The 26,849-nt window shown below is 54.4% G+C and overlaps 2 protein-coding genes across 4 annotated transcripts in view; one reads left to right on the top strand and one right to left on the bottom strand.

Annotated features, from left to right (window-relative positions):
- The window catches only part of ARSG (arylsulfatase G), a 44,891-nt gene that overhangs the window by 15,075 nt on the left and 2,967 nt on the right, over positions 1 to 26,849 (bottom strand). For 2 of the 3 annotated variants that reach the window (XM_057418638.1, XM_057418636.1), the window contains exons 2-9: positions 12,031 to 12,768; positions 11,512 to 11,699; positions 10,667 to 10,714; positions 10,477 to 10,588; positions 10,047 to 10,184; positions 7,209 to 7,396; positions 6,588 to 6,668; positions 3,612 to 3,720 (exon numbers count right to left, since the gene is read on the bottom strand). In XM_057418638.1, the coding sequence (XP_057274621.1) occupies positions 3,612 to 3,720; positions 6,588 to 6,668; positions 7,209 to 7,396; positions 10,047 to 10,184; positions 10,477 to 10,588; positions 10,667 to 10,714; positions 11,512 to 11,699; positions 12,031 to 12,233 (1,067 nt within the window). In that variant the 5' untranslated portion in view covers positions 12,234 to 12,768. Of the gene's footprint in view, positions 1 to 3,611; positions 3,721 to 6,587; positions 6,669 to 7,208; positions 7,397 to 10,046; positions 10,185 to 10,476; positions 10,589 to 10,666; positions 10,715 to 11,511; positions 11,700 to 12,030; positions 12,769 to 17,862; positions 18,246 to 26,849 lie in introns of those variants that run through there. The other variant, XM_057418637.1, reaches the window with a different exon arrangement.
- SLC16A6 (solute carrier family 16 member 6) lies at positions 17,497 to 26,340 on the top strand. The gene is made up of 6 exons (XM_057418635.1): positions 17,497 to 17,731; positions 19,549 to 19,790; positions 20,373 to 20,516; positions 21,216 to 21,344; positions 22,272 to 23,093; positions 23,708 to 26,340. The coding sequence occupies exons 2-6, from the start codon at positions 19,556 to 19,558 to the stop codon at positions 24,001 to 24,003; spliced, it is 1,626 nt and encodes a 541-aa protein (XP_057274618.1). The 5' UTR covers positions 17,497 to 17,731; positions 19,549 to 19,555; the 3' UTR covers positions 24,004 to 26,340.

The following is a 26,849-nucleotide window of genomic DNA, read 5'->3' as shown; positions in this document are numbered from 1 at the left end:
CCCCCCATGTCCGACCCTCGGCCCCATCCTGCTGTGATGTGCAAGTGTCCATCTCATCACCACCGCATGAGCACATCCCTCCCTCTCATAGACACAGGGTGACTCCACACCTCTAAAGCAAAGCCACACACACCAGGGGTGTCCGATGGGCCAGGGCACATCAGCATGGCCAAGTGCCACATCCCAGCACTGCCATCCCCATGGCATGGGGATGATGAGCTGGTGCTGAGCATCCAACAGTGATGCAGCCCTAATCCCTGTGCTGAGCATCCAACGGGGACTCAGCCTGTATCCCTTTGGCTGCAAACCCCTCGTGCCAGCAGCTCGGGGAGGGGGGGTGTCTGTTGCTTGCCCCAGTAGCTGAAGGGTGTGAAAGCCCCAGATCCCTCAACTTGGGGACCTCAGGGTGCTGCTGTGGTCCTGCCACTGCATTTGTCCTGCCCGGTGTGCGCTGGTGCCTCCGTGAGCAGAGAGAGGAAAGAACTTGGGATAAGGGCCCCCATTCAATGAGTTTCCATTTAGCTGCTAAGAGACGGAGAGAACAATAAGCACAAACACTGCAGAGCGGCAGCCCCAGTACGGCGCTCGCGGAGCCGAAGGAATTCTGGCTCCCTGCTGGGCCCAAGGCAGGGCACATCCCAGCCAGCACCTCGCCGAGGTCAGCCCAGGGACACCCAAATGACAGACTAGGGCAGGCCATGGTCAGCGTGTGCTGGCCCCAGGGTGCTCAGCACCATCAGCATCTGGCCCTCGGCATGGTGCGTGCGGACCAAGGAGCCTCAACCCATGGGGTGGGACTGCTAGAAACAGAGGTGGGAGAACATAATTACGAGCAATCGTGGGTGAAGATCCCCCTGGCCATGGGCAGATAGAACCAATGGGAAGAGGCATGAAAAAGATCAGATTTTGGTCAAAGTCAGCATCAAACACTCCAGCAGAAGGCACATCCTGAAGCCGTGTGTGCAGGAAGAGGGGAAGCCACGCTGCCAACCCCTGCCCTGGCCAAGAAAGGCTTAAATCTCACTCCGATTCTGCTACAACCCTGAGCATGGAGGGAAAAGGGTTTGGGAGCAGCCAGGGACAGGCAGCTCCCTGCCCACTGCCCGAGGGCTGAGCTGGGATGAGCATCCCTGGCACTAACGCTGCCCTGCCCGGCAGTGAGGAGCTGCAGGCAGCAGCAGGCAGCAGCAGGCAGCTGAACCAGCAGTGCCCACACACATCCCCGCCTGCCCAACCTGCCCAGCCACGCTGGTGCAATTCGCTCCTCCACCACCCCACTGACCTATTTCTTCCATGCCCTACTTTGGGTCGGGACAGGGAAGGGCAGCAGCGCGGCTCCGACAATTAACCGTGATTTCAAAGGGCTGACGAGGCAGTTCCCTGCAGAAACCAGCGTGCAGGTGCAGGTCCAGGGCATTGCATCAGTGCTGGCCCCAGGGCACGCTCACCCGCACTCACCCCTCCGCTCCCTGTACCAAAGCGATGCTGGGAGAGGCACAGCCCTGGCCAGGCGCTTCTCCAGACCCGGTGTCAGCGTTTTCATAACCTCAGGGGCAGAAGGAGGCTCCTGCAGGGAGTTAACGCCTGCCCTAGCCCAGATCCTGCCCTTCCCGAGGGACCCCACCACACAGAGGTCCCTCCTCGCATGCGGAGGTCTCCCAGCTGTGTCTGTGCACTGATTTTATTCCCTTTATCCCAGGTTCTTGGTCTTCCATCAGCTGGAGGGATGAATCTCCAACCGCCCTATTTCACATGCTTGTTCTTTGAGGGGTGCCTAAGAGCAGAGGAAAGCCACATGCCTTGGCATGCTATGAGCACTGAGCAGTCCCTGCCTTTCACATCCCTCAGACAGTTGGGCTTGTTCAGCCCCAGGGAGACCTTAGAGCAGCTCTGAGTGCCTAAAGGGGCTATAGGAAACCTGGAGAGGGGCTTTGGACAAGGGCCTGTAGGGACAGGCCAAGGGGAATGGCTTTAACCTGCCAGAGGGGAGACCGAGATGAGCTCTGAGGCAGAAGCTCTTCCCTGTGAGGGTGCTGAGGCGCTGGCACAGGGTGCCCAGAGAAGCTGTGGCTGCCCCATCCCTGGCAGTGTTCAAGGCCAGGTTGGACACAGGGGCTTGGAGCAAGCTGCTCTAGTGGAAGGTGTCCCTGCCCGTGGCAAGGGTTGGAGCTGGAGGAGCTTTAAGGTCCCTCTAACCCAAACCACTCTGATTCTATGATCCCTCCATGTCCCTCTGCATTCCCTGTCCAAGAATTCAAGCCATGGTTGGGACCACAATGGTGACAACTTTCTGAGCAGGAGCCATCGCTCGTGCTCCCAGGCTGCTTCCCAAACAGGAGCTGGCATCATCTTGCACCACCTGGGCATGGCCCCATGGCAATGCTGTGCCATGGAGGACACTGGGTGCACTGTGACTCCTGGGGAGCTACAGAGCCACTTTCCAAGCACCCAACGTGCAGCACAGCCCGTGCTGCAGCAGGTTTATGGATTCCAGCTGTCCAACCTGCGGGGCTGGAGCTGGGAAATGCAGGATATAAGGGTGAGGAGATAAAGGGAATGGCTGGGCTTGGCGCATGGCTGCAAGAGGCTTTTTGGGACAGGGGATGGGGACAGGCACTGGTTCTGCACTGTCCAAGTGGGTTGGCAGCTCTGCCCCATGTTCCAGAGGTCAATTCACCACCCACCACGGAAGGGTTTGGAGGTGACACCCAATGGGTGCTGTGAGCTCCCCATCCCCTCCACCAGACCTCAGCTTATGATCCAACCTTCCCCCACTTGCAAAACCCCATCTCCCAGAGCTGCCCTCAGGCCATATAAGGAGTAAATGGCTCCAGCTTATCTCATGGACCTTAGAAACACCCAACGCCTCCAGGGGCCACCAGTCAGGACCAGCTCCCAGCAGCTGGAACACTCTTTCCCAACATTCATCAATCCTTGGCCCCACCATCCTGATCTCCACCTTTGCTGCTCCAAGAGCCAAAAGGGCACAGAGCGTCGCCCCACACTGCCTCTAGCTGTGCCCCCCCCATTCCCACTGCATTTGCTGCAAGGGAGGGCTGTAAAGAGGGATAGAAGTGCTGCAAGGGAATGATGCAATTGGTGCAGGAAGAGGGGCAAATTGCTGCATGCAGAGGTGCAACACAGCTGCATTAATGGCCCCTCTATGCCATCCATTCCAGGGAGGCCAGGAGCAGGAGGCTGCATCCCTTCCCCTCTGCTCCCATCCCTGCCGCATCCTGCACTGACTGCAAGCTCCATTGCTCCATCCAGCCTTTCCCACAACCGCACCCTCCTCCACATAAAGTCATTCACAAACCACAAAGCCTGAGCCTGCTTCTTGGTGGGGAGAGGGAACATCGTCATCTTTTAATTATCGGGAGGCACTCGGCCACCGTGGCCGGGAGGCACCGGGAGCCCAACGCCAATCCACGGCCGCACAAAAAGCTCTTTCAACTCTTTGCTGAAGCATTAAAGTCTTACAGGCTTGCGAGAGGACAAAAGCACAGAGCCTGGCACAAGGCTGGCAGTAACCAGCACAAGCAGCTGATGCAGCCAAAATCCAGGTCATCACCTAGGTCCCGGTGTGGGGACCTTCCCAATGGGGCTCTTACCTGAGCAGGGCACGGCTCGTCCGCTTGGCAGGGACGTGGCCAGGCCAATACACCAGTGCTGGGACGCGGTGCCCTCCTTCCCAGGTTGTTTGCTTTGCTGAGCTCCCACCTGCAAGAGAAAAGGGCAGCGCTCAGCATCCTGCTACTCAGGAGGTGATGGGAAAACCCAGGAGCTTCCCTGGGAAAGGAGCTACTCTGAGGCAGAGATGGAGTAAATGACCCCAAAGGAGGAAGATTTCGCCGTAGAGGGTGAGGGGAGGGAGAGGAGTTACAGGGTTCTCCCTGTAAATAGGGAAAGGGAAAGGAAAAAGGAATATAAGAAATAGGAATAGGAAATAGGGAAAGGGAAAGGAAAGGGGGCCCGTTTTGGTATGCTTTGTGTTTGTCCAGTAGTGATGAGAAATGCAGCCAACTGACATGGCAGCCACATTTCCATCCACTTCCAGTGTCAGGTGGGAATATGGAGCAGTTTATGCCAGGGGATTCAACAGCTCTTGTAGGTGCCCTCTGTGTGGTAGAGCACCAACAGCCCCCCCAGCCTGCTGGAAACCTGCTTCATTAAAACCACTATCCTGCTGAGGGTTAATCACCCTGTTGTTTCCCCGTCATCACCCAAAACTGCTCTGCCTTTGGGTTTGAGATGTATGGCATGGGGAAGCTGCCCAGTGCTTTCCTCCATTGAGATGCTGAGCAATGAAATGGGGGAACCGAGCAAGAAAACGAGGATGCTGAGCATTGAAATAGGAGTACTGACCACCCAAACTGGTGTAAGGGTGCCAGAGAGCCTCTGCTTTGGCCATAGCCCAAAGGGCCCCAGGCAGTTGCGGGGGGAAGGGGCTGGGAATGGGGCAAACAGAACATCCCAACCCGATTCACGGAGCAAACTTCCCAGGCAGAGCCTTTGTCCACCCGCCTTTCAGCGTGCACATGGCAACGGCGCGCGCCCAAAGCCATTTCCTCCGGGCAGAGCCAAGAGAGAGGCGACGACGTCCCTTTGCTCCTCTGTGTCCCTGTGCCCATTCCCAGCCTGGCCGGGCCTCCTTAGGAGTCACTGCCTGGTGCTATGGGCACCTGGGCTGATCTCGCACTCCCGCGCTGATGTTCCTAGAGCATCGATGCTGCGGTGCCAGCAGCGCTGGGAATAGTCCAGGGAAAAGCTTCCTGACCCTGCTGCCCGTCCTGCTGCACATCCCAATCTTTCCCATTCCTCACCCAGACTTTAGGTGTTCTAACCCTAATGAACATCTCTTTTGGGCCTGGAGCAGTGGGACACAGCCAGCACCGGGATTTCTTGCGGCTACTGGAAATGTAATAGAGCTTCTAACATGCACCACGTGTGGCTTAAGCGAGTGAGGTGCCTCCCCTGCCTTCAGACACCACAGGAAGTTATAGCAATTACAGCAGTTAATATCAGTCCCCATCTCTGCACGTACATTAAATACCTCATTGCAAGACAGCTGTATTGAAAGCTGAACTGAGCATTCCCGTGCTGGATGAAAGCCCTGGTCCTGCTCCCGCTCCCACAAGTCCTCAGTGCAGGGACACCACGTCTGGACCCTCCCAAACCTGCCTCAAAACACACAGAGCACCACATCCCCCAAAACTTCTCCATTCCAGCACCCCCTTAGCTGGCATTTTGTCCCTAAGGTGGGAGATGGGGTTTTGGGATGGGCTGGGGGCTATGGGAACCTTCCCAGCCGGAGCAAGGGGCAGCACACATGGACGTGCTGCTCTCTCCCAGCTCCAGTGACCATTCGGAATCAATGCAAAACATTCCTGGAATTTGGGTTGGACCCTAAAGGAAACGCCAAGCTATGAGATATGTATAAGCTATGTGGAACATATAGAATGCAGAGCAGCCCGTCCTCGCCTGCTCTCCAGGGGGCTTTTCCCCTTGGGATGCAGTGACTGAGCATCCCCCAGCACCCAACACGGTGTTGCAGTGTCAGACCCACCAGCAGCAGCACTGACACGGAGCTGGCTTTCAAAACACCCATACAACAGCCAGAGGGACTTCAGAAGCCATCCCTCCCCATTGGTATTTACAGCCAGCTCCAGTGCCCTGCCAGCCACAGCCAAGGGGCTCTCGCAGGGCAGCGAGAGGCTGGAAAAGGGCCATGTTTTCCCAGCTTTGTTCCTGAACGCTGGACTGCTTGTACCATCTGCTCCAGCTTGTGACTGTTGGTTGCTCAAGAGCAACCCAGGTCATCAGCAGGGTTTGTTTACTAAGGAAAAAAAAACCCTAAGGTTAGGATTTCATCCCGGGAACAGCTGAAGGAAAAAGGTTCTGGGAATGGGATCCAGCGCGGCGGCTGCGTCTGCCCAGGGAAGTGGCCACGGCTGCATCGCCTGGGTGTCAGGAAGCGGAGGAGGAAGGAGGCTCCCTCCCTGCTGACCCTGAGCCGAGGGGAACGGAGCCGGGCGCGCGTTTACACTGCGTAACACGAGCAGAAGTGGGAAGCGCCTGACTCATGCGTGCCTCTGGCTGAGACCAGCCCGCTGAGCAGATGGCTTGGCCGGAAGAGGAGGAAAGGCAAGGGGAAAAACTGCATATATATATATATATATTATATATACATATGAAGCAATAAAATGGTGAAGAGAAAGGAAAGCAAAGGCTGGCGGTACTGGAGGGCAGCCAGGATGGGATGCGGGAAGGGGGCTGAGAGATCCTGGTGCTTGGGCAGTGAGAGCATCCCAGCTCCAAAACCAGCAATCACTCACCTCAAGCTCTGGGTTAACAGGGACTGAAGGGTATGAGCCTCCCTAGAAGCAGTTTTAGGGGAAAACTTGACTACTTGAATGACAAGAACATATATATAAGAATATATATGTGTTGAGGACAATCTGGTGTGTCTTCTGGGGTGTCAGTCAGAAGAAGGGCTAGGGGCTGAACTGCTCCTGTATTGGGCAATGAGGGGTTTTGTGGAGCAGCATCCATGTGGACAGGGAGCCCCAGCCACACTGCCAGGTTACCTCTCTGCTGTTGCCAGGCCCCTATGAATGGCCCCAGGCGTCCAGCCAGCTCACACTTCTGTGCCCAAGGGCCATTGTCACCTGCAAGAGAAAGAAGCATCCCTATGAGCAACACCAGGACCAGAGAGGAAACAGCTCTGCAATGGGAATGGGTGAGGACGAGTGACACTCCATCCACTTCCTGTGAGATTTTCCCATGCCATGGGTTCATTTACTTTCCTATCTAGCAGTTCATTCTCAAGAGCCAGGGCTGCCCAAGCCCTAGGTGAGGGGCTGGAGTGGAGCTGGGGCATAGGGAGGGGGGACAGGGTTGCCACCAGCTCTGGGTGTTAATGAGCAGCAGAGCGGTTCCTGTCGTCAGGAGCAGGAGCGAGACATCCTCATTAGGAGCTGCTCAGCCAGAGCGGATTTGGGCTTCTTAATAAATGAGGATTTGTGGTTTAATTAGGCCCAGCCCTGCAGCCCAAGGGGGTGGCGGGATGGGGACCCGGCTGAGTGGCTACAGCATCCCCCTGCAATGCGATGGCCCCAGGCAGGGGACAAACACATCCTGCCCCTGCCACCCAAGCACACACACCCCAGCATTGCCCCCCATCACCGCAGCCCAGTTTCCTGCTGTACCTGTGAACCACAGGAGTGTGTTCCCCTTCCCATGGCTGTCAGCGACCCGCTTTATCCGTCCCACCAGAGCATCCATCTCGCTCAGGGAGGCTCCGTAGATGCCCGAGGCAAAGGGCGAAGGGGGGACCCCCAAAGGGACATGCATATGGGCTAGTGCCAGGTAGAGGAAGAAGGGGCGTCCGCTGTCACTGCATGGGGGAAAAGGGGAGCATGTTCAGATGGGCTGGAGAGGCAGGAGGTCACCAGAGTGGTGGCAATGACAAGCCTGGGGACACAGAGAAGTGGCTCTTCCTCCTGGGAGCACTGCAGCCACCCCAGCCTCTGCTGCAGCTCCCAAGGGGGAAAAGCAAACCCTGTGGGTACCTGCTCCCCTTGCAGTGGGGATGCTTGGCCCAGTGCGAGCATAGACCTCTTAAACCTCTCCCTTGTCTCCCTGCTGCCAACTGTCCTTCCATTTGGAATAGATTCTCCCCTTCCTCCATCTCTATATCAATCACCAGGCAAATACCCTATGTCGGTGCACCCACCTCCCTCCCCTCTCTCACAGAGTCCATTCTGGCCCTTCCTTCCACTGCCCAGCAAGCACTTGGCCCCCGCAGTGGTTTCAGCAGAGGATGAGCAGCAGAAGGATGCTCACACCGACCCTGAGCACAGCCCGGGACAGGGAGCGCAGCACGTTCTGCCCCGCTGCCTGTTTGCGTTTCAATCATCCCAGGACATGTCCTGTTTTCTTGTTTACAGCTATATTTATCTCCTCCAACGAGGCCCGCTCTTCCTCAGGGACCTCCGAGGGGAAGGGTGGGATGACGCGCGGCAGGAGGGGCCGGATCCCAGCTCCGGCCGCCCCATCGCTGCCTCTAGAAAGCTTTTGGGGCCCCTCCGACGTGTGCTGTGGCATTTCCTTCCTTTACCCGTCACCCACCTGGGGTGGAAAAAGTAAATCCCATCCTGCTGGAGCCGCTGCATCCTTCCCCAGTGGTGCTGGAGCCCTGTGAAGAGTTGTGTGTCCCCCCACAGCACCATACAGAATGCTGAGGTTCAGGGGATGCTGATGCCCTCTCCTTGCAAATCACTGCTGTCTCCTTTCCATTTCCCATGGGATATGCCATGCCTATTTCCCACGGGATGTGGCATGCCTGTTTCCCAAGGGATGCCAGAGACCCTGGAGCAGGAAAAGCTGCTTCCCTTGGTTCTCATTCCCTTCGGGAGCACCGCTCCAGCATCCAGAGGGACTCACGACTGCTCATTCACCTGAACATCCTGTTTGCTTCCTGCCTCAACGTTTCAGAATTCTCCCTGAATTTAAGCAAACATTTAACTGATAACTCCCAACAAACATCCCTGACTTTTGCTCCCACATCCACTGCACCCTGTGAGTATCCCGAGAGGAGCCAAACCTCATCACCAACATGCACACGACTCGTTAAAATAACACCGAGATGACAAGCCCCGTGTCTTTTGTTGCCCTGTAATGAATGAGTCAGGCAGAGGGAAACTGGAATAAGCCATCAAAGAGACGGAGAGAAAAGGCAGGCACCTGCTTAATCCTGTTCTCCATGAACGCAGATAACCCCCAAATACTGCTGGGAGTTTAAAGGTTGTTCCTATTAACCCGGAGCTCACGCACTTGGTTTCACAGCCTGAGAGCATCCGCCCAACCCGGAGGGATGGAGGTGGAGGTGTGCATGGAAGGAGGGACCACTGGTGCCTGGGTACCCTCCAGCCCTGTTACAGGCACAAATCCCGACTGTGTGGCTGATTCTTGACACCCAAAGGGATAAATTAGAGGTATTGTGTGTGCAAAACAGGACCAAGGCTTATAAGGAGCCATTTCCTTGCCCTGTCCCATTTAAAAAAGCCTTTCCCCAAGCACCCCTGCAGGACCCCAGCCCTGGTCGCTCTCTGGGTCTGTGTTATCCTGGGATGCAGGAGCGGGATAGGCTTGGACATGGCTGCCTGCAAGCTCTGCCCCTCCTGGTGCTGCAGGGAGGCGTTCTGCAAAGTCACAGCTCATAATCCCTGATAATAGGGATTAAAATTACACAACCCATCAGCAGGGCTTCGGGTCCTTGTCTCTGAGAAGAGACACTTTGCTCCTTAGGGAAGGGCTTGTCCGAGCTCATTGTGTCCTTGGGAAAGGCAGATCCTGAAGCACAGAGATCCCAGAGCACTTTACCCTCAAAATGGATTAAACCCCACATATGGGGCAGATTTAAACACCTCTAGTGCTGTTCTGGTCCTGCTGCCATGGGTACACATTCAGTGCCTGCTTCCCTGCCAGCATCCCCCATCCACAGAGGCATCTTCATCACTCAGCAGAAGTCTCCTGCTGCCACCTTGCCCTGTATCACTGAAAGATGGAGGGATGGAGGATGGATGGATGGATGGATGGATGGTTGGATGGATGGATGGATGGATGGATGGATGGATGGATGGATGGATAGACGGAGGATGGATGGATGGATGGATGGATGGATGGATGGATGGATGGAGGATGGATGGATGGATGGATGGATGGATGGATGGATGGATGGATGGATGGATGGGCTGAAGCATTTCTATCCCTGCTCACATGGATCTCATTGCACTTTACTCCCAGGAGTACTTTGAGCCCAGCTCAAAGGCTTTGACCTTCCTTGTAAATGGTGGCTTTAAAAACACATCACCCCTTCAGAGGAGGTGCACCAAAAGGCTTCCACGGTGAACTCTGCAGGACACCAGTGACAGCCTCAGTGGCTTCTCCAGCAGGCTGGGAAGCCAAGCCATGGAAAACCCAGATCTGCTCCCAAAGAACCACCGAGCATCACTCATTCCCTGGTATGGCTGGTGACATCTTACCTTGCCCTATGGATGAACCGTGTGGCCTCCTCCGCGTAGCGCTGTGCCAGGCTGCTGAGGTTGACAGGCTGCTGGATGATGGTGGTGTTCTCAAAGAGAGGAAGGGCGACCTCCATGTAACAATCCTTCCTTGCCACCCTGCTGGGAAGAAACCCCTCACACTCATCACTGGGGGAGGGACCAGTGTGGGATCAGGCATGGAGCCTGGATGCTCTCCTGGCTTTACAGAGAGCCAAGGAGGGGACAAGAAAGGGGATGATGCTGCTGTGTGTCCCCATGGCACATGGGACTGACCCACCTCCCTGACCCGCACCCTTCTGTGGGGTGCACAGGGGGTAACTGGGTGCATGGAGCATAAGGGGAGGTGAGCACAGTGGATGCAAACACCCACATCCCAGTGCCAGCACTCAAACCCCCTCGTGTCCCATACCTGGCAATGGAGCCGTGCTGCGGGCAGGGCGGGCAGGGCGGGCGGTTGTAGCCAGGGGTGTCTGTGCAGCCCATGTCGTGGCTATAGGGGATCCCGAAGTAGTAATCAAAGCCTGAGGAGCAAGTGAGGGTGTCAGCGGGGACAACGCGACCACGGGGTGCTCAGCTCATCCTGCTGGCACAGTCCTTACCGCGGAAGCTGGGGTGATGGCGGCCGTGGTGTCCCAGGTGCCATTTGCCTGCAGGAAGCCACAGAACATCACTTCAGGGGTTAACACAGCTACAGCCTTCACCAGCCATCACCCACGAGGTGCCCGCAGCCCTGGGGGCTTTAATCTAGCAACAAGAAAGGCTCCTTGTTTGTGCTGGCTGCGTTTCCAGAATGCCTTCTTTTCTTTGCAGGAGCCCACAAGAAATGCACAAGGTATCTCGTGCCTGTGCAAATCAACTGTTTCCAGCCTTAAAAGACTCTTTCATGTGTTTGTGCTCAGAGGGGATGACTTCCTAACCCTCAAGAACAACCAGCTTCATCCTCTGACCTCCAGCACACACTTACTCCCACTGAATGCACAGATTCAAGAGAGAGAACTGCAAAAACTAGGGGGGAAAGGAGAATCCAAGGGTTTTTCTGCCAGGTACAAAGGGCTTCATGGGCTGAGGGGACCCACAGTGATGGGAGGGTGCCCTAAGCCATGGGGCCACCAGCACCAACCACGCTGGCACTATGCTGCCAATCAGCACCAGCTGCACCACGTGGGATGCAGGATGGAATTGCTGCTGTGCACAGTCATGTTTGCTAAGGAAAACCCAGCGCATTCCTTGTGAGGTGAAGCACTTGGAGCTCCAACCGAGAACTGGGAAGGGCCAGAATTTCAGGTAATGGGTTTGAAAATTAACAACATGATCCTTTAGACTTCCCTGGAATGGCCAGCGTTGCACCTAACTACCTGCAGTCCCTCCTCCACAAGGGATAGACACGAGCATCTTCCTCCCCCTCCTGTCTCCCACCCCAGATGCCCCTCATGACTGGTGTTACCTATGGCCCCCGTGCTGTACCCGGCCCCCTGCAGGACCTCGGCCAGGGTGGTCTCATTCAGGGGGAGGCCACCAACTGACGTGACAGCGAAGTTGTGGGTCACTCCATTGCGTGCGCCAAGGCGTCCAGTGAGCAGCGAGGCGCGGGATGGGGAGCACGTGGATGCAGCCGAGTGGAAATCCACGAACCTGGAAAAGGGAAGGACCCTTCATTCACAAGCCCCTGCATGGTTCAACCCTGCCCTGTCCCTCCCTGCTCCCCTGCTTGCATCCCCAGGGATGAAGGTCTGGAGCAGGGGATGATGCTCGCCGGTCCCAGTGGAGATGGATGGACCCATGCTCCCCAAGATACCATGAGGTACCATGGGTACCACTCTGTCGCTGCCCTCCCCATGCACCCAAAACCATGGCAATGAAATCCCTTTGCCTGCCAGTCCCACAGGAGTGAATTCCCCTTTGCTGCTTGACAGGTTAACCAGGGATGCTTGGGAGAGAACCAGGGAGGGGGGACAGACGTTACCTTGTCCCTTCAGCAGCCAACTCATCCAAATGTGGGGTCTCCTTCGTCTCTGCCCAGTTGGCCCCCAGATCCCCCCAGCCCACATCATCTGCCAGGATGACGATGAAGTTGGGCTGCTTGTATGTGGCACAGGGAGCCCAGAGTCCCATCAGTGCCACAGCCAGCACCAGCACTGCCCATGGGGTGCCCATGGTGCCAAACATCACTTGGGGCACCGGTGGCTTTGTCTTCCCCTAAGTCCCTCTGCTGTGTCCCTGTGGATGCAGTTGCCCCACAGGTGCAGGGATGCACACGTCTCCTCCTCGGATGCTTCTATGAGGCCAGGCCAGGGTCTGGAGGTCTGGATTTGATGCCTTGGCTACAGACGGAGCTGCAGCATCTCCTGTGTCTTTCACACCAGCTGATGTTCCTGCAATCGGTGCTAGCAAAGGTGTTATTCTTAGAAGTCAAAACCAGCCTTTGAAGTCACTGTCACCCTATTTTTAACTCCCCTTCCTTCCTGGTAAATATCTAATTAGACACCAAACCCAAGCGGTGTTTCCCCCTCCAGAAGCGCGCCCGATCTGCAGCAGCAGCTCCTCTCCCTGTGTTTGTGTCCCACACACGGCTCTTCCCTGCAGGCTGTGCTCCTCAGTTCATGGAAGCACCGTCTTCTCTTGCTTTAGGTGGATAAGTAACTGCTGTGGCTCTGCTGGTGACTGTCGGTGCATCCTTCCCCTTGCATGGCTGCAGCAGTCCCTGTGCAATAGGAACAAGACCCCATCAGAACCTGCTGGTGCTCCTGTACCCAGCCCAGGGCAGAACTCGGTACCCATATACTGAGACTTTGCCCTTGAAGCTGCACAGCACCACATGGGGACTGCTCAGAACCTTGCCTTCACCTGTAATAACTGACAAGCTCCTGAAGCTCATTCCTTAAGGCTGGCAAAGGAAATTATCCCCAGGTTTCTCTGCCCACATCGCTGAAAGCTCTGTGCTGTCACTCAGATCAGCGGCTTCAGGACTGTCAGTGTAACACTGCAGTGATCAGGACGTGGCTCCACTCATAATTCATATCCCAGAGCGTCAGTTTATAAACTCCCATCCGAGGGCCTTGAAGCTCTGGGTACATTGACTAACAGGGGTGGGATGGGGTGGGATTCTCTATGCAGAATCATGCCGGACCCCATCCCATGACAGGGACCCCATCAGCACCTGCAGCCATGCACAGAAAACAAGAAAACCCCAAGGGAGCTGAACCCACGTTCACTCACAAACCTCTGCCCTTTCCCTTTCCATTGGAGAGGAGCTCCAGGATGACCTCCTAATAAAAACAACCAAAACCATCTGCAAAGGACACTCTCTTCTCTCTAAATTACATTGAAAGTCATCCAGGGCTGAAATTTATGCATTAGCATCAGACAAAACTTCTTGATCTCTGACGCTCAGAGGCCATTTGAAGGGAACACGGCCCCTGGAAAGCGGGACGTGCTGGTACAGCTCTTGCTGTGTTCCTGCAGAACCCTCCTCATGCACAGCATGTCCAAACCCAGCAGAGCTTGAGGGCTGGCATCAACTGCAGGGTGCTCCCTTCTAACTCCTTGGCAGAGGCACCACTCTGACCCTTCCCATCTCCAGCTCCTGGACGAGACCAGGCTGTGCCAGCTCAGTTGTTGGGAACATCCCTGGAATAAGCCCCAGTGTCCGTCACCACTACACCAGCATCTCTGCTCCCCCATACCTTTGTAAATGCAGCTCTGATCCACCACCTCTGCAAAGAGAACAAGTGACTCAGAAGAGATTTCCCCAGGCAGACTACGGATGGAACACGGGTATTGCGGCACCTCACTTGGTGCCAAGCAGGAAACACTGCACCGGTGCTGATGCTCCCTGGGCAGAATCCCAGCCAGGAACCAAGGCAAAAGCCTTGGAAAACCGGCCCTGGGCTGCAAGCACCGGCATCGCTCCGGCTGGGCACTGTGAACTTGGGTTTCATAGCATCAGGGAGGAATGAAACCAAACCTAAACAAATAACACAAAGCGCATTTCTGCAAGGCAAACAAGGTGCTTCACAGACGGACAAGGATAAGTCAGAACCAGATAAACCAGTTTAGACAAGTCCCAAAGCCTGCTCAGGCTGGCCGCAGGGCTGAGGATGGGAGATGCCTCCTCGCTCCGGGATGCCACCGGCTGTACCACCATGGAGCGGCCACCCTGCACTGGGAGTATCTGTCATGTATTCATTACACATTAACCAGAAGTTTACAAATCTTGGGGCCAGCCTGATCATTTTCACATTTTCCACATTCTTTCACATTTTCACGCCTGCCTGGCAAGCAAAGCAGCAGCAGAGCACAGGAGAACCTGATGACTTTTGAAGCACACCCGGTCCCCCACCAGCACCCGGGGTGTCCCAGCTCTGATCTCCAGCCCAAAGCCGCTCCAGCAGCCCTGTTCTCCCGCCAGAAGCCCAGCAGGCATCCCCTATCCCTGCTGAGAGATAAGGACACAGCAGGGGATGAGGAATTCAAACTGCAGACACCCACTGTTATCCCAGGATCACTTTGGGGGCTCCCAGTGTTGCCTCTTGTGCAGGGAAACTAAGGCAGGAAGCAGGAGCAATGGCTCAAGCTGACCCCATGGCTGCCGAGCGATACAGGATGGGGACATCTCCCCATGGTGTGGCTGATGGTGCTGACCCCAACCCCACCATGGGATGCCCAGCCTGGAGGGGATGGATGGAGGCACATCCAGGCTTTTAGAGGGTATAAAACACAACCTATGTTTTGTGTTCCCATTGACCACATACATACACATTCTGTTTCTGATTCCAGCACAGTAAAAGGCAGCAGGTGCCTTGTGAAGGGTGTGTTGACGGGGGCAGAGGAGCCACGAGCTCTGTTTCTGCCCCATTAGGCCCCCCTCATGTTTACCAGCAAAGCTCTGTTCCCGGTACAACCATCCTGACAATGCCCTGAGCACAGTCAAGACTTCATTCCAGGAAAAGGTTTTTCGACTGGAATAGTTTGTGCGAGGGTAAAGCAGCCCGGACAAAAACACCCTTCTGCAGACGGAGCAGGACTCCTGCCAGCCCCGAGACAGGGGAATGTTTTTCACCCATCTTGCTGCTCCTGCAGAGAAAACATGACACATGCGAGCAGGGCTGGGCGAACCCGGCACGACAAATGAACTGGAAGTCCCTGAGCCATCCGGCAGCAGCAGCAGCACGCAGGGGCCCGCGCTCCCTTTGCTGCTCGCAGCCCGCCCTGTTTTCCAGTTCCAAGCTGATTTATGCCCACTAAGAGGACGTTTGCTCTGCTTCGTTCTGGTTTACAGAGCACTCATGCGCTGGGTGCAGCAGCCCCGGGATGAAGAAGCATGTCCCGGTGCGAGCCGCTGCCACAAGGGACCCATAATGGGTGCTCTGGCTGAGCCACAGCCAAACCCTCCACAAACCCAAGCTGCAGCAGGAGAAATCCCCCCCCAGAATGAGCAAACAAGATGGGAAAAGGGGATTTTACAGCAGAGCTGGGAAGCCCTGGGTTGGAGAGGCTGCAGCTTCCAGCTCTGTCCCTCCCATGGGGCCCCTGTTGCTTCCTAAAGCCTTATTGCACTTGGAAAGCCCAAAGGGAAGGAATGAGAAGGTGAAGCAGAGACAGATGCAAAGTCCTGACAAGAAATACCAAGGAGTAAATCGCTTCTGTTTGTTCATGCCACAGATATTTGCATTCTTATTTCTCCCCTGGAGGCACAAACCTCTTTTGTTGTCCCACAACCACTTGCACTGTCCCTGCCAGGAAGAATTACAGCTTGGGGAGGGCGACCCATTCCCTTATATAACGGGGTATTGGTTCCTGGAGGCCAGGCAAGGTGCTTGCCCTTCATCTGCAGCCCTGAAAGGCATAACCCATGGGAGGATGGGGTTTCCTGCAGGATGGGGCGATATGAGGCTCCCTAAAGGCGCAGTGTCCATTGCTCCCCATGGATTTAAGCTGGTTTAGGATGGGACTGCAAGGGGTGAAGCTGCTGAAACCTCGCTGCGAGGATGAGGGAGGCAGTGGCCGCTGGACCAGCTTTGCTATGAGGAAGCTCCCAAGATAAGAGCAAAAGCCGTCAGTGACTTGTCAGCAGTCTGCAGTTCTGTGCCTACTGCCCTCACCTGCGCTGCCACACCAGCACTTGCACCGTGACAAAGAAGGAAACCAAGAGAAGGGCCTTGTGCCAAATCAAACACAGCAGCCCTGTATAGGCGAGGCATCAAAGAACAGTTTAACCTGGGTAGTTTATCCAGGGATATAAACCAGAACCCTCCGGTTCCGCTTTAACCCAGCAAAGGGCAGGGATGTTCCGGGAGCCCTCTGATATGACCTGTGGGCTCCCAAACCTCGCTGGCATCATCCACCCATGCTCAGCACATTGAGGCCAGCACTGGGATGCAGCCATAGCAGTGAGCTAGGAAACAGCACTGCTCATTTTTTCCTCTTATTTGCTGATTTCAGGGGAATTTAGGGGAAACCCTAAACACTCACTGCTTTAGTCCCAGCCCCTGTACAGGGCACTGGATCCCCGTCCTGTGCTCTCCATGCCACATGTCTGCCCCAACACTTCCTTCCTCCCCATCCATATAGGCGCTGAGTCGCCTGCTTCCAGTTTGAACCATAAATTAGGCTCCTTATACAAGGGACATGTTTTCCCCTAAAAACTCAACATGTGCTGCTCATGATACCAGAGACTGGATGTTACAAGCTCAGAACTGGCACTCAGGACCTCACCGTGTGCTCAGCCCCATCCCATCAGCTCCCATCCCATCCCAGCACCTTGCACAGCAAACAGGATGGCATCTGCCTGCTTTGTTGTGAGCCTGGGATGCTCCTGGCACTGTATCCCTTGTGGGCGCACAGATCACAGCCATGCTGCCCAAAGGGGATAGATAGTGCAGACATATTCCTTGCAGCCCAGCTTGCACAATCTCATCCCTTATCCCTTTCCCACTGGGAGATGGAGGCCTTTTCTGCCTTTGGAATAATCCCCCCACAGAAGTGCCAGATAAGATCCGTTTGCACAGGCTGCTGGGACATCCAGCCTAGGTTATGCTTTGCCTAGGAAGCTTGGACCAGCTGATCTCTGAGGTCCTTTCCTTCCCACCTGCAATTCCACGCTCCCGCAAACAAAAGCCTCCAAACTTCAGCACCAAAACGGAGCGACTCCGAAAGCCCAACCCGGGGCTGCGGGGGCGGCGGGTCGGGAACCGCCATGGGGGGGACCCAAACCCGCACACCAGGACCGCGCTCCCCCCACCCCGCTTGTGACGCTCCCGCTGTGCCCCGAACCGGCGGAGCCCCGCAGCGCCCGGGACAGGCGGGGGGGGACCGGGACCGGTGCCGCTGGGGCAGGTGCCGGGTGTCCGTGCCCGTGCGGGGCGGGCCGGGGGGGGGCCGGTCCGTTCCCCGCCGCCAGCACCGCCCCTCGGCCGCACACGCGGTGCCGGCGCCGCCGCTGGGGCGATCCGGGCCCGGCGCGCACATGGCGCTGCGGAGCCGCCGGCGGAGACCGGCTCCAGCCGGTATATAAGGGCTGGGAGCGAGCGCAGAGCAGCCGCCGCCGCGGGCAGCGGGAGCAACAGCGGCCGCAGGCCGGCGGGCAGCGGGGTCGCCTCCTCTCGCCGCCCGCCCGCCCGGGCCATGGGCAGCCCCTAACCCCGCCGCAGCACCCAGCGCCGCCGGTGAGTGGGGTCCCGCCGGGGGCCTCCGGGGAGGGAGGCGGGGTGGGGGGGGCTTTGTCTGCCTGCATTAACAATTAGGCTTTTTTATTACCTTTTCCACCTCCCTTTTTGCTTTTCTCCCTTCTCCCCACCTCCCGTTTCCCGCATCCCTTTATTTTTAGCCGGCGGCCCCGAGCAGCCGGTGCGGCGGTGGCGATGCAGAAATCAGGTCTGAAATGTTCGGAAAGTGATGCAGGGAAGGAAGGGGGGGCGGCGCGCCGGGCCCCTCCGCGCTGGGTTTTCCATCTCTAATTTCTTTCCCCATTCTATTTTCTGTTAATCCCTAAATGTACATGGTTTGTGTGAGGTTTGTGGTGGGGTTTTTTCTTCTCTGCTTTAAACACCGTGCTTCCTCCTACCCGAGCCTCCCCCCGTTCCCCGTGCAGTGACACAGGCATTCGCTGCAGCCCCGCTGCCTCCCCCGGGGGGCACCCAGGCACTTCCCACAAACTTCGGGCACACACCGGTGGTCCTCCCGGTGTCGTGTGTGTCGTCCCCCCCCCCCTTTCCTCCTTAACCCAAGCACCAGAGCCGGGGCAGCGGCGGGATGCTGGAGCTCACGCCTCGCTCCATCCCGCACCGGTACCCCGCCACGGGCACCGTGCACCAGCTTGAACCCGCTGGGTGCTGAGACCCCCTCCCCGGCTCCACTTAGGGGACCCCTTCGGGTGGGTCCCTACGCTCCCGTGGGGCCCCTCTCGGGTGGGTGCCTATGGGGACGCGCTCGCACTCGCCTGTTCCGCGGCGAGAAGTTGCCCCGTGGGATGCAGCGCTGCTTGAGCCGCACGGACACAAAGTGCCGATGATCCGGAGTATAAAATGGAGGAGGGAAATGCCTGGTGCCTGCTGGGGCGGGGGACACGCAGGAGCCGCAGGTCCACGCGTGGCCGGGGACGGAGCTCACGATGCTCCCCTCCCACCCCAGGGAGCCAGCGCGGCCGCTTGACCCCGGCTCTGTCCCTGTGTCCCACCCGCAGGGGCGGGGGTGCAGTGCAGAATGGGATGAGGGCATAGGATGCCCTCATCCATGGTCACAAGTGATGCGGAGCAGCACTGCAGAGATCCCCATGTCCTACCGGGTGAGCCCCTCCAGCCCTTAGTGCATCCCCTTGCTCCTGCTCTTGGGGGTCCAGTGACCCCAAGGGCTGAAGGGGACAGCACAGGGAGCTGGTGGCCGAGGAGGTGTTCACACCCCTGTTGTGAGGTTACAGCACTGTGGGGAGCTGGGGATTGGCAGCTCCAGAGCTGCCACAGCAACTGAGGGTACCCCAATACCATGAGCAGCAGCTCGGTGGGTGCAGGATGCTGCAGGGTATGATGGTGGGTTATGTCACTGACCAACCCCATGGCAAACGGGTGCTATCGGGGTGTCACCATCCATCCCAGGCCAGGCACAGGGTGCAGTGGGGAGGACGGGTGCTCCTAGCGAGCTCCTGCAGCTCCACCAGCCCACGCTGGGTCCCGTGGTGGATCTTTCATGAACTGCATCCACCCACCCCCATGCACTGAAGTACAGACGACAGCTCCCGGGTGCTGGGATTTGCTGATGGGAACAGCTCGGCAGGGTGCTGAGCAGAGTTTCTGGTCCTGGGCTCGAAAGGCACTGGCGAAAACGAGCCTATGGGGTGACAAAGGCTGAAACTTCACCCCAACACCTGCATTTAATCCCTTGGCAGCACAGGGACCCGCCTTAGGGATGTCACAGCTGCTAGGCCGTGCCTCTTCCAGCAAAATCCATCTTAAAACTGATGCCTGACTCTTTCTCCCCTCTTTTCCAGATCAAAAATGACTGTCAAAGCTGTAAAAATGGGGTGCACGGCCCCAAATGTCTATTCTAAAGTGCCTGACGGAGGATGGGGTTGGACAGTTGCTTTTGCTTTCTTCTTTGTGGAAGCTCTCACGTACGGCATTATAAAATCATTCGGCGTCTTCTTTAACGACCTGATGGAAAGCTTTGACGAAACCAACAGCAGGATATCCTGGATAATATCCATCTGTGTGTTTGTGCAGACCTTCACAGGTAAGAGTGGCAGGCATCCAGCACGGGTGCAAGGGGCAGCTGTAGTGCTGACTCATCAGACAAGGACCTGGTACCGGTGACTTTGGTGTCTCTAATGGCTCTGTTATAAATAACAGCCATAAAGTACGGAGCTTTGTGCTCCTGGAATAACAAGAAATGTCTGCCTCAGCCCAGCCATACCTTTGAGCCCCAACTCGTCCTTCTGCATGATACAGGGACATGGTCCATGTTGCTGAGCCTGGCGTGGCCATTCAGCAAGGGGTAAAAACAAGAGCTTTAAGACCTAACTCCATAGTGAAAAAGGGTTGGAAATACCTTAAGCCTCACTGAAATCCACTGCTGTCTGTGGATGTTGCTGCAGGTTTGTCCCCTGCACCCTTTCTAGTCTTTGCTGATCATTTATCAGCACATCTGAACACTGTGCGGTGCTCGAGGGATGGCTCCAGGGTGATGCTCTGCTCTGTGAGGCCAGCTAGCAGGGGAGGTGGCATGTCATGGAGATGTGGGCAGGGGTATGAGCAGATTGTAGCTGAGGTTGCTGATGGGTGCTGACCATGTCTCTTTTCCTCTCCTTCCATCCAGCTCCTCTGTCAACGGTCCTCAGCAATCGCTTCGGTCACCGCTTGGTGGTGATGGCCGGGGGGGTGCTGATCAGCACTGGCATGGTCATTGCCTCCTTCGCCCGCTCTGTTGTGGACATGTACATCACCATCGGCGTCATCTCTGGTGAGTTGTCCTATTCCTGCACCTCCGAACCCTTCACTCTCCTCTGGCTTCCTGCAAAGTGTAGCTCTGGCCATAGAGGGGTTCTACTTCCCACAACATGGGGAGTGCTGACCCTCCTGAGCTGCTCTTACTCTCCTGTCCAAGGTGATGACCTGGGCTCAAGGCTTGGTCTTGTACCCAGTCTCACTCTGGGGACCACCTTGGGACTCAGTCCTGCACCTGTACTGATTGCTTGTGCTTGACCGGGGAGATGAACGCTGTTCATGGGGTCAAATCCTCCAACCTCTCCTTTGATTCTGTGTCTTTCCTGATACTTTTCCCCTTCTCCAGTCTATCCTGGGTGTCCTGCTCACATCTGTGGCCAGGAGCTTGCCTCGCTTAGGGGATCAATTACTCTTTAGGCAGATGAGGTCCTCCAAATGGACCCCGCTGGCTGTTTGGGAACAGAAGGCATGAGCTGGGCGGTTGGGTCTCTTGTTTTGCTTTTCCTTTCTTCTTCTTTTTTCTTTCCCCCCTATCCAGTTTAAAAGAAAATAACATTGTGGTTTCCCCAATGATTTTCTTCCAGGGTGACTTGCTGAGTTGGCCGAAATGATACTGTAATCTCGCCACTGGGAAAGCTGACTTAACGTGTTCTCGCATCGGTGTTTCCCCCCTCCCTTACTTGTTGTTATGGCAATTTTTGGCATTTATTCACAGGCCTCGGATACTGCCTCTCTTTCCTCCCGACTGTCACCATTTTATCACAGTATTTTGACAAAAGGCGTTCGCTGGTCACAGCGGTGGCATCCACAGGGGAATGTTTCGCTGTCTTCTCCTTTGCACCAGGTACAGTGCCTAAATGCTGTGTGTCCATGCCTAAAGCCCAGTGCTGCTCCAATCCTTTTCCCAAGCAAATAGAAGCCAATTGAGACCAACTTGGTGCTCATGCGCTGCTAAAGTCCACAGGCGGTTGCTCACATGCCCTGCAAACAGGGCTACAAGTAATCCTAGAGACTGGTCTCACCATGCCCAAGCCCCCCCAGCACGACGTGTGCCAGAGCAGGATGTGCCTTGCTGATACACAGCCTGCCCGGTTCCCTATATAGATCTAGCAGGCTAAAAATAAGACCGAGAAACTTCAGCTATTTAAAACATACACAGTACACATAACTGTTCCTAAAGGTTAGTGAGCCTCTGCTCAGCATGAGCTGCTCCAGCCTTCTGGGGACCTGTGCCCAGGCACCATGTCCCTGTCTCTGCAGTTCAGGTGGTCCTCTCCTGCGCACGCTTCCATTCAGCTAATAACCACTGTAAAGCTGCCCTGATTGCAGATGAAGGCTTGTGATTATGCAGTAACACACACCTTTGAGTAGAGCTAAGAGACTTCCTCTAGTAGCTGGTTTCAGGGTGGGGTCAGTGAGAGAGGAAACTTTACTGCTGAGTTTGCTCTCATTCACTAAAAATAACACCACCTTCGTCCTTGCGCATCCCAAACTCACAGGGACCTCACAAGTGCTTACCTAGAGGGTGGCTTCTGCTAGCCAGATGTTAGAGGTGGTTTCTGGCTCTTTGCTGCAGCTGATGGGAGGAACATGGGTGCCAGACCCCTGGGTGGCCCTGGGCAGGATGGACCAGGAGGGACCCTGCTCAGCCTCCATGAGAGCTGAGGTCCTGGGGACAATCTGGTGATGAAGCTCCAGTTCAAATAGCTCCTTGGTGTAACTCCATGTTCTTCTACTTACACTTTCTTCTTCTTCTGCCCTCTTTCCTCAGCAATTACTGCTCTGAAGGAGCAGATAGGCTGGAGATACAGCCTCCTTTCTGTCGGGGTGCTGCAGCTGAGCATCGTCGTCTGCGGGTCGCTCCTGCGACCCATCATCATCCAAGAGCAAGAAGAAGTGAAAGCGCAGCCTCCAGAAGAGCCCACGGAGACCAAGTACATGCTTGAAAACGAGCAAACACGCACCTCAATAGAGTCCATAGACTCAGGAGTCGAAATAACTACCTCACCCAGCAATGTGCCTGGAAAAACCAAAGCAGAGCCGAAAAGTGAAGAACCAAAGGAACACGTGCAGATACTTGCTGAAAATAACAGCACCCCTCCAGAACCAAAAACCAAACTACTGGACTTTTCTGTGATGAGAGACTATAGCTTTATCTGTTATGCATTCTTTGGCCTGTTTGCTACCCTGGGCTTCTTTGCTCCTTCCCTCTACATCATTCCCTTGAGTCTCAGCCTTGGCATCGGCAAAGACCACTCTGCATACATACTGTCGGCCATGGCGATTGCAGAGGTCTTTGGAAGAATCTCAGCGGGCTGGGTCCTCAACAAGAAGCCCATCCGCAAGATCTACATCGAACTCATCTGCGTTGTCCTGCTGTCTGTAGCGTTGTTTGCCTTCCCTTTTGCCTCCGAATTCTGGGGCTTGATGACATGTAGCATATTCTTCGGGTTCATGCTCGGAACGGTAGCGGGCACACATATTCCCCTCCTGGCAGAAGACGACGTGGTTGGCATCGAGAAGATGTCCTCTGCGGCTGGTGTCTATGTCTTCATTCAAAGCTTAGCTGGGTTGGCTGGACCACCCCTTGCAGGTAACTCTAAAACTCATGTTAATTTGGGGTTTGGGGTGTGTTTTTTGGCATGCTGTTGGTGCTGATCTGTCTAGAAAGTGTTCTGGCAGCGCTAATCATAGTACTCGCCTAAAAGCCCTGCAACTAGTATTAGGAGACTCTCAGAGCCAGAAGACTACTGCAATGCAGCTCTGCAGAGTCCCATAGATGAGGCGGTCTCCACCGAGGAACCTCGGAGTGAAGGAAAATACTGCAGTGCTCCCCTGATCCTGCTGGAAAACTAAACCTGGCATCACTTCAGGCTCTAGAGAGTGGCAGAAACGAATCTCTTCCACTGTGCATGTGTTTCTGCCATAGACTGCAGAAAGGTGAAGTCTCTGGCATAATAAATAGATGCATTTCATGCCCAGAGGCTTCTGACTTGCCTGAAGATGACACTATGCACCCCTGAACACTGTGTTTTACTTCTTTTAAGGTAGCATCTGTTTGTCATAGAGTAGCATTGATTGCAGATAAAATGATGCAGTGGTACCCAGATTAAAGTGGTACCCAGATTAAAAACCCTGTGGGAAGCATGGATGGGCATGGGAGAGGGGAGTCACCTGTGGCTAACTGCTGTCAATGTGTCTCTATAGGTGTCATAGTGGATACAACACAGAACTACAGCTCAGCCTTTTACTCCTGTGCTGCTGGCATGGTCCTGGGCGCCGTGTTCCTGTCCCTGGTGAGACCGTGCAAGGTTGGGCTGTGCCACTGCTCACAGCGGGGCGCGGAGGAGAGCGCGGTGGGGGCTGCTCCAGACTTACCCGATGACTTTATAGACATGGATATTGGAAGAGGTGAAAATTCGGGAAAAGGTGAAAATTCAGGAAAAGGGGAAAATTCAGGAAAAGGTGAAAATTCAGGAAAAGGCTCTGACAGCGTGGTCTAAACACACACCCCCCACCCCCGTTCCTTCTCCATCTAAATCTACCCGGCGCAAGACTGGGGAAGATGTCAGCTCTGCTCCACGTTTTAAAGCTCCATTCTAAAGGGAATGTGAAATTTTAAATGTGAACAGTTGCTACCAACAACTTCTTATTTTATTTTTTTTTAATGATTAGGAAGAACTTTTTTAACCAACAATGGAAAGCTCCATAGAAAATACTGATAGCCACATCCAATAACTTGTGTCTAGCATGAAGATGTGATGCACACTCCTGCTTTCCTGATAACAAGCATAGGTAAAGGTTCAACTGACCCCAGAGAAACTGAGAACAACAGCAGAAGCAGCTCAGCCTCTGACTGTCCTCAACCATCCCCTACCACAGATTCCAAGCAAATATGACACCTATGGCATGAACTGGAGACAAGCATTTCATACACCACCAATAGCCAAGTCAATCTTCTTGTAGAAGAATGAGGACTCATGTTTTAGGTTGGAGGAGGCTAGGCTAGAGAGCTGACCTAGTAGAAACCATTGTTAATGTTCTTAACTTGAACGTCACAAATGCTGGGAAATCAGAGGCTCCGTATGTCTTTATGGCCAGTTATTACTGCACATCTTAATCACAAGATAATTTTTCTTCTCCTGATTGGTATCCTTAGAACTGGTTTTTTTTTTTCTGTTGATAGTCAGCTCTGATGTACTGTTTCTAATTTAATTAGTATTTATTAATTTATTCTAAGATTGCTAAAGGAGGTTAGCTTAAATAAGGGGAGAGGAAAAATCATCTTCTGCAGATCGGAAAGCTGTCTTTACATCACCCTCTTCAACACCTATCTTGTATTGCTAGCTTGTGAAATTGTTAGGAACCTTACAGCATAGAGTGTAGCTGTTTTGAATAGGTAGGCCTTAGGTAACCCAGTTGTTATTTAGAAAGGAAAAAAAAACCCAATAATAAACCGCAGATCCAGCATCTCTTTCCGTCAGGCCCCGGCTGGTGTCACTGGACCTAGCTCTGCTGCTGTCACCAGCCCACCCCACAGGGAGGGTTGGGCTCAGTATGTCTTAATGTACCCAAAACCTTCGCTTACACGTGCACAAGGAACTCTCTGCCTCATCACACATGAATGTGGAACATCCCCTTGATACCCAGCCCCTGGCAGTCTGCTCCCCACATTGCCAGCCATGGGGCATGTACCCCCTGCTCCCCAAAGTTAGCAGGATCCCTTTTTTTTCTCCAGTAAAATGAACCAGAGTCTGTGCACACAGAAGGCATGAGCGGAATAGTAAAAGACAACATCCTAGCTCTTCATTTAGTCTTAATGGGAGAGATTCCTACTCATGGTGACACAAGCTTGCTTACCCCACCTATATGCATCTTAACGCCTCTTAAGCAACTCAGGGGGACAAATAAAACAAGTCTGGTTTGGTTTGGAAGGCAAACCAAACCAACATCTCTGTGTATTTCAGTGGAAGTGGCATCATGCATTAACTGCTACGCTGACCTGTCTGTGTTTTACCAGCCATAGAAATGGGGGACAATCTGTTAAAAAAAGATTCAAAAAAAGATTAAAAAAAAAAAAAACCAGGAATCTCACCCCCTCTTTTTGGGAAGGTGCTTGATGTGTTTTTTGTGTCTTAGATGTCCCAAAACCCAAGAAACAGGCACTCTTGCAACCAAGTGGCTAGAGCAATCCATCCTCACTGCCCGAGACCTGCGGTCTCGCATCCTTCCTCTGCCTCAGCACTTTATCACGGCCAGCAGAACCTCGCTGCGATGCACCCAGGACTGGAAGACCCCTTACAGAGAACTGAGAGTTTTGTGAATCAGTGAGTAAATGAACAAGTCACAACCGTCGCATTAAGATGTACTTTTTATTTATTGTTAATTTATGATGACTTCAAGCATTTTGGTAAATGTTCTGTAGACTCTTAATTGTGAGATTATGGAAGTCTTTTGTGATACGAGACCTCACTACAGCACTTTGCTATTACACCTCTGCTTGGAAGTGGAACAAGGCCTCCAGGTTTTGTGTGTGTGTGGATGCTCCCCGTTCGGCAGATTGGCGAGGTTCTACTGTAATGTTCTCTTTGTTTTCTACAACCGTTTCCAATACAGATCAAATGATACGTCTGTCACTGACCTCACGTTTCTGTTCCTGTCTGTGTAGCGGCACGAGCAGGGGAGCGTGTGAGTATGTGTGTGTGCGGGCACAGAAGACCCAGAAGCAGGCTTTAATGCGTTCAAAGCAGGACTTACTGATGTGTTTGTAACCTAGTGGACTCTGGAACTATTCTAAAACACTGAGTTTTGCAATAAACTTGTTTTGTTTTTTTTTTTTTCCTTTTCCTTTTTTTTTTTTTTTAATAAAGAAAATGAAGAAACTTTCCTGCTTTCCTCCTCTCCATCCCTAGCACAAGGCCTGGCAGCATGGCCATCACATGCCATTTCCTCAGCCTGCAGCAGCCTGTTTGCCCTGTGAATTGGGCAATCCTGTGTTCTTCTAAAGAAGATCAGGGCTGACCTCGAGGGTGCTCTTGTAAAGCCCTTACCCGGGGAGCCCTGATTAGAAGGAGCCTTTTCTCCTCCTGGATTGGTGGCACTGGGGAGCGTTACCCTCGTGCCTTCGAGAAGCACGCAATCATGTCATTATTTTATCATCTCTCAATTGCAGCATACTTTCTCCATGCCAGGCTGGGCAGCTCATGTAGCACAAATTAAGCCACTAAATACCAGGATAGTTGCACTAAAAGGCAATTTTCTTTCCCTCAAGCCTTACTTCTTTTTTAGCCAGATGAAACACACCCTTTCCCCCTTAGCCCCTAACTCTCACATCACCAAACCCTATCAG

The sequence above is a fragment of the Pezoporus wallicus genome, unplaced genomic scaffold (assembly GCF_028554395.1).
Source record: "Pezoporus wallicus isolate ANWC-B61680 ecotype Strahan unplaced genomic scaffold, APGP_CSIRO_Pwel_v1 contig_3710, whole genome shotgun sequence".
Lineage (NCBI taxonomy): Eukaryota > Metazoa > Chordata > Aves > Psittaciformes > Psittacidae > Pezoporus > Pezoporus wallicus.
Note: the sequence above shows the minus strand (reverse complement) of the source record. Positions and strands in the feature narration are given on the sequence as shown.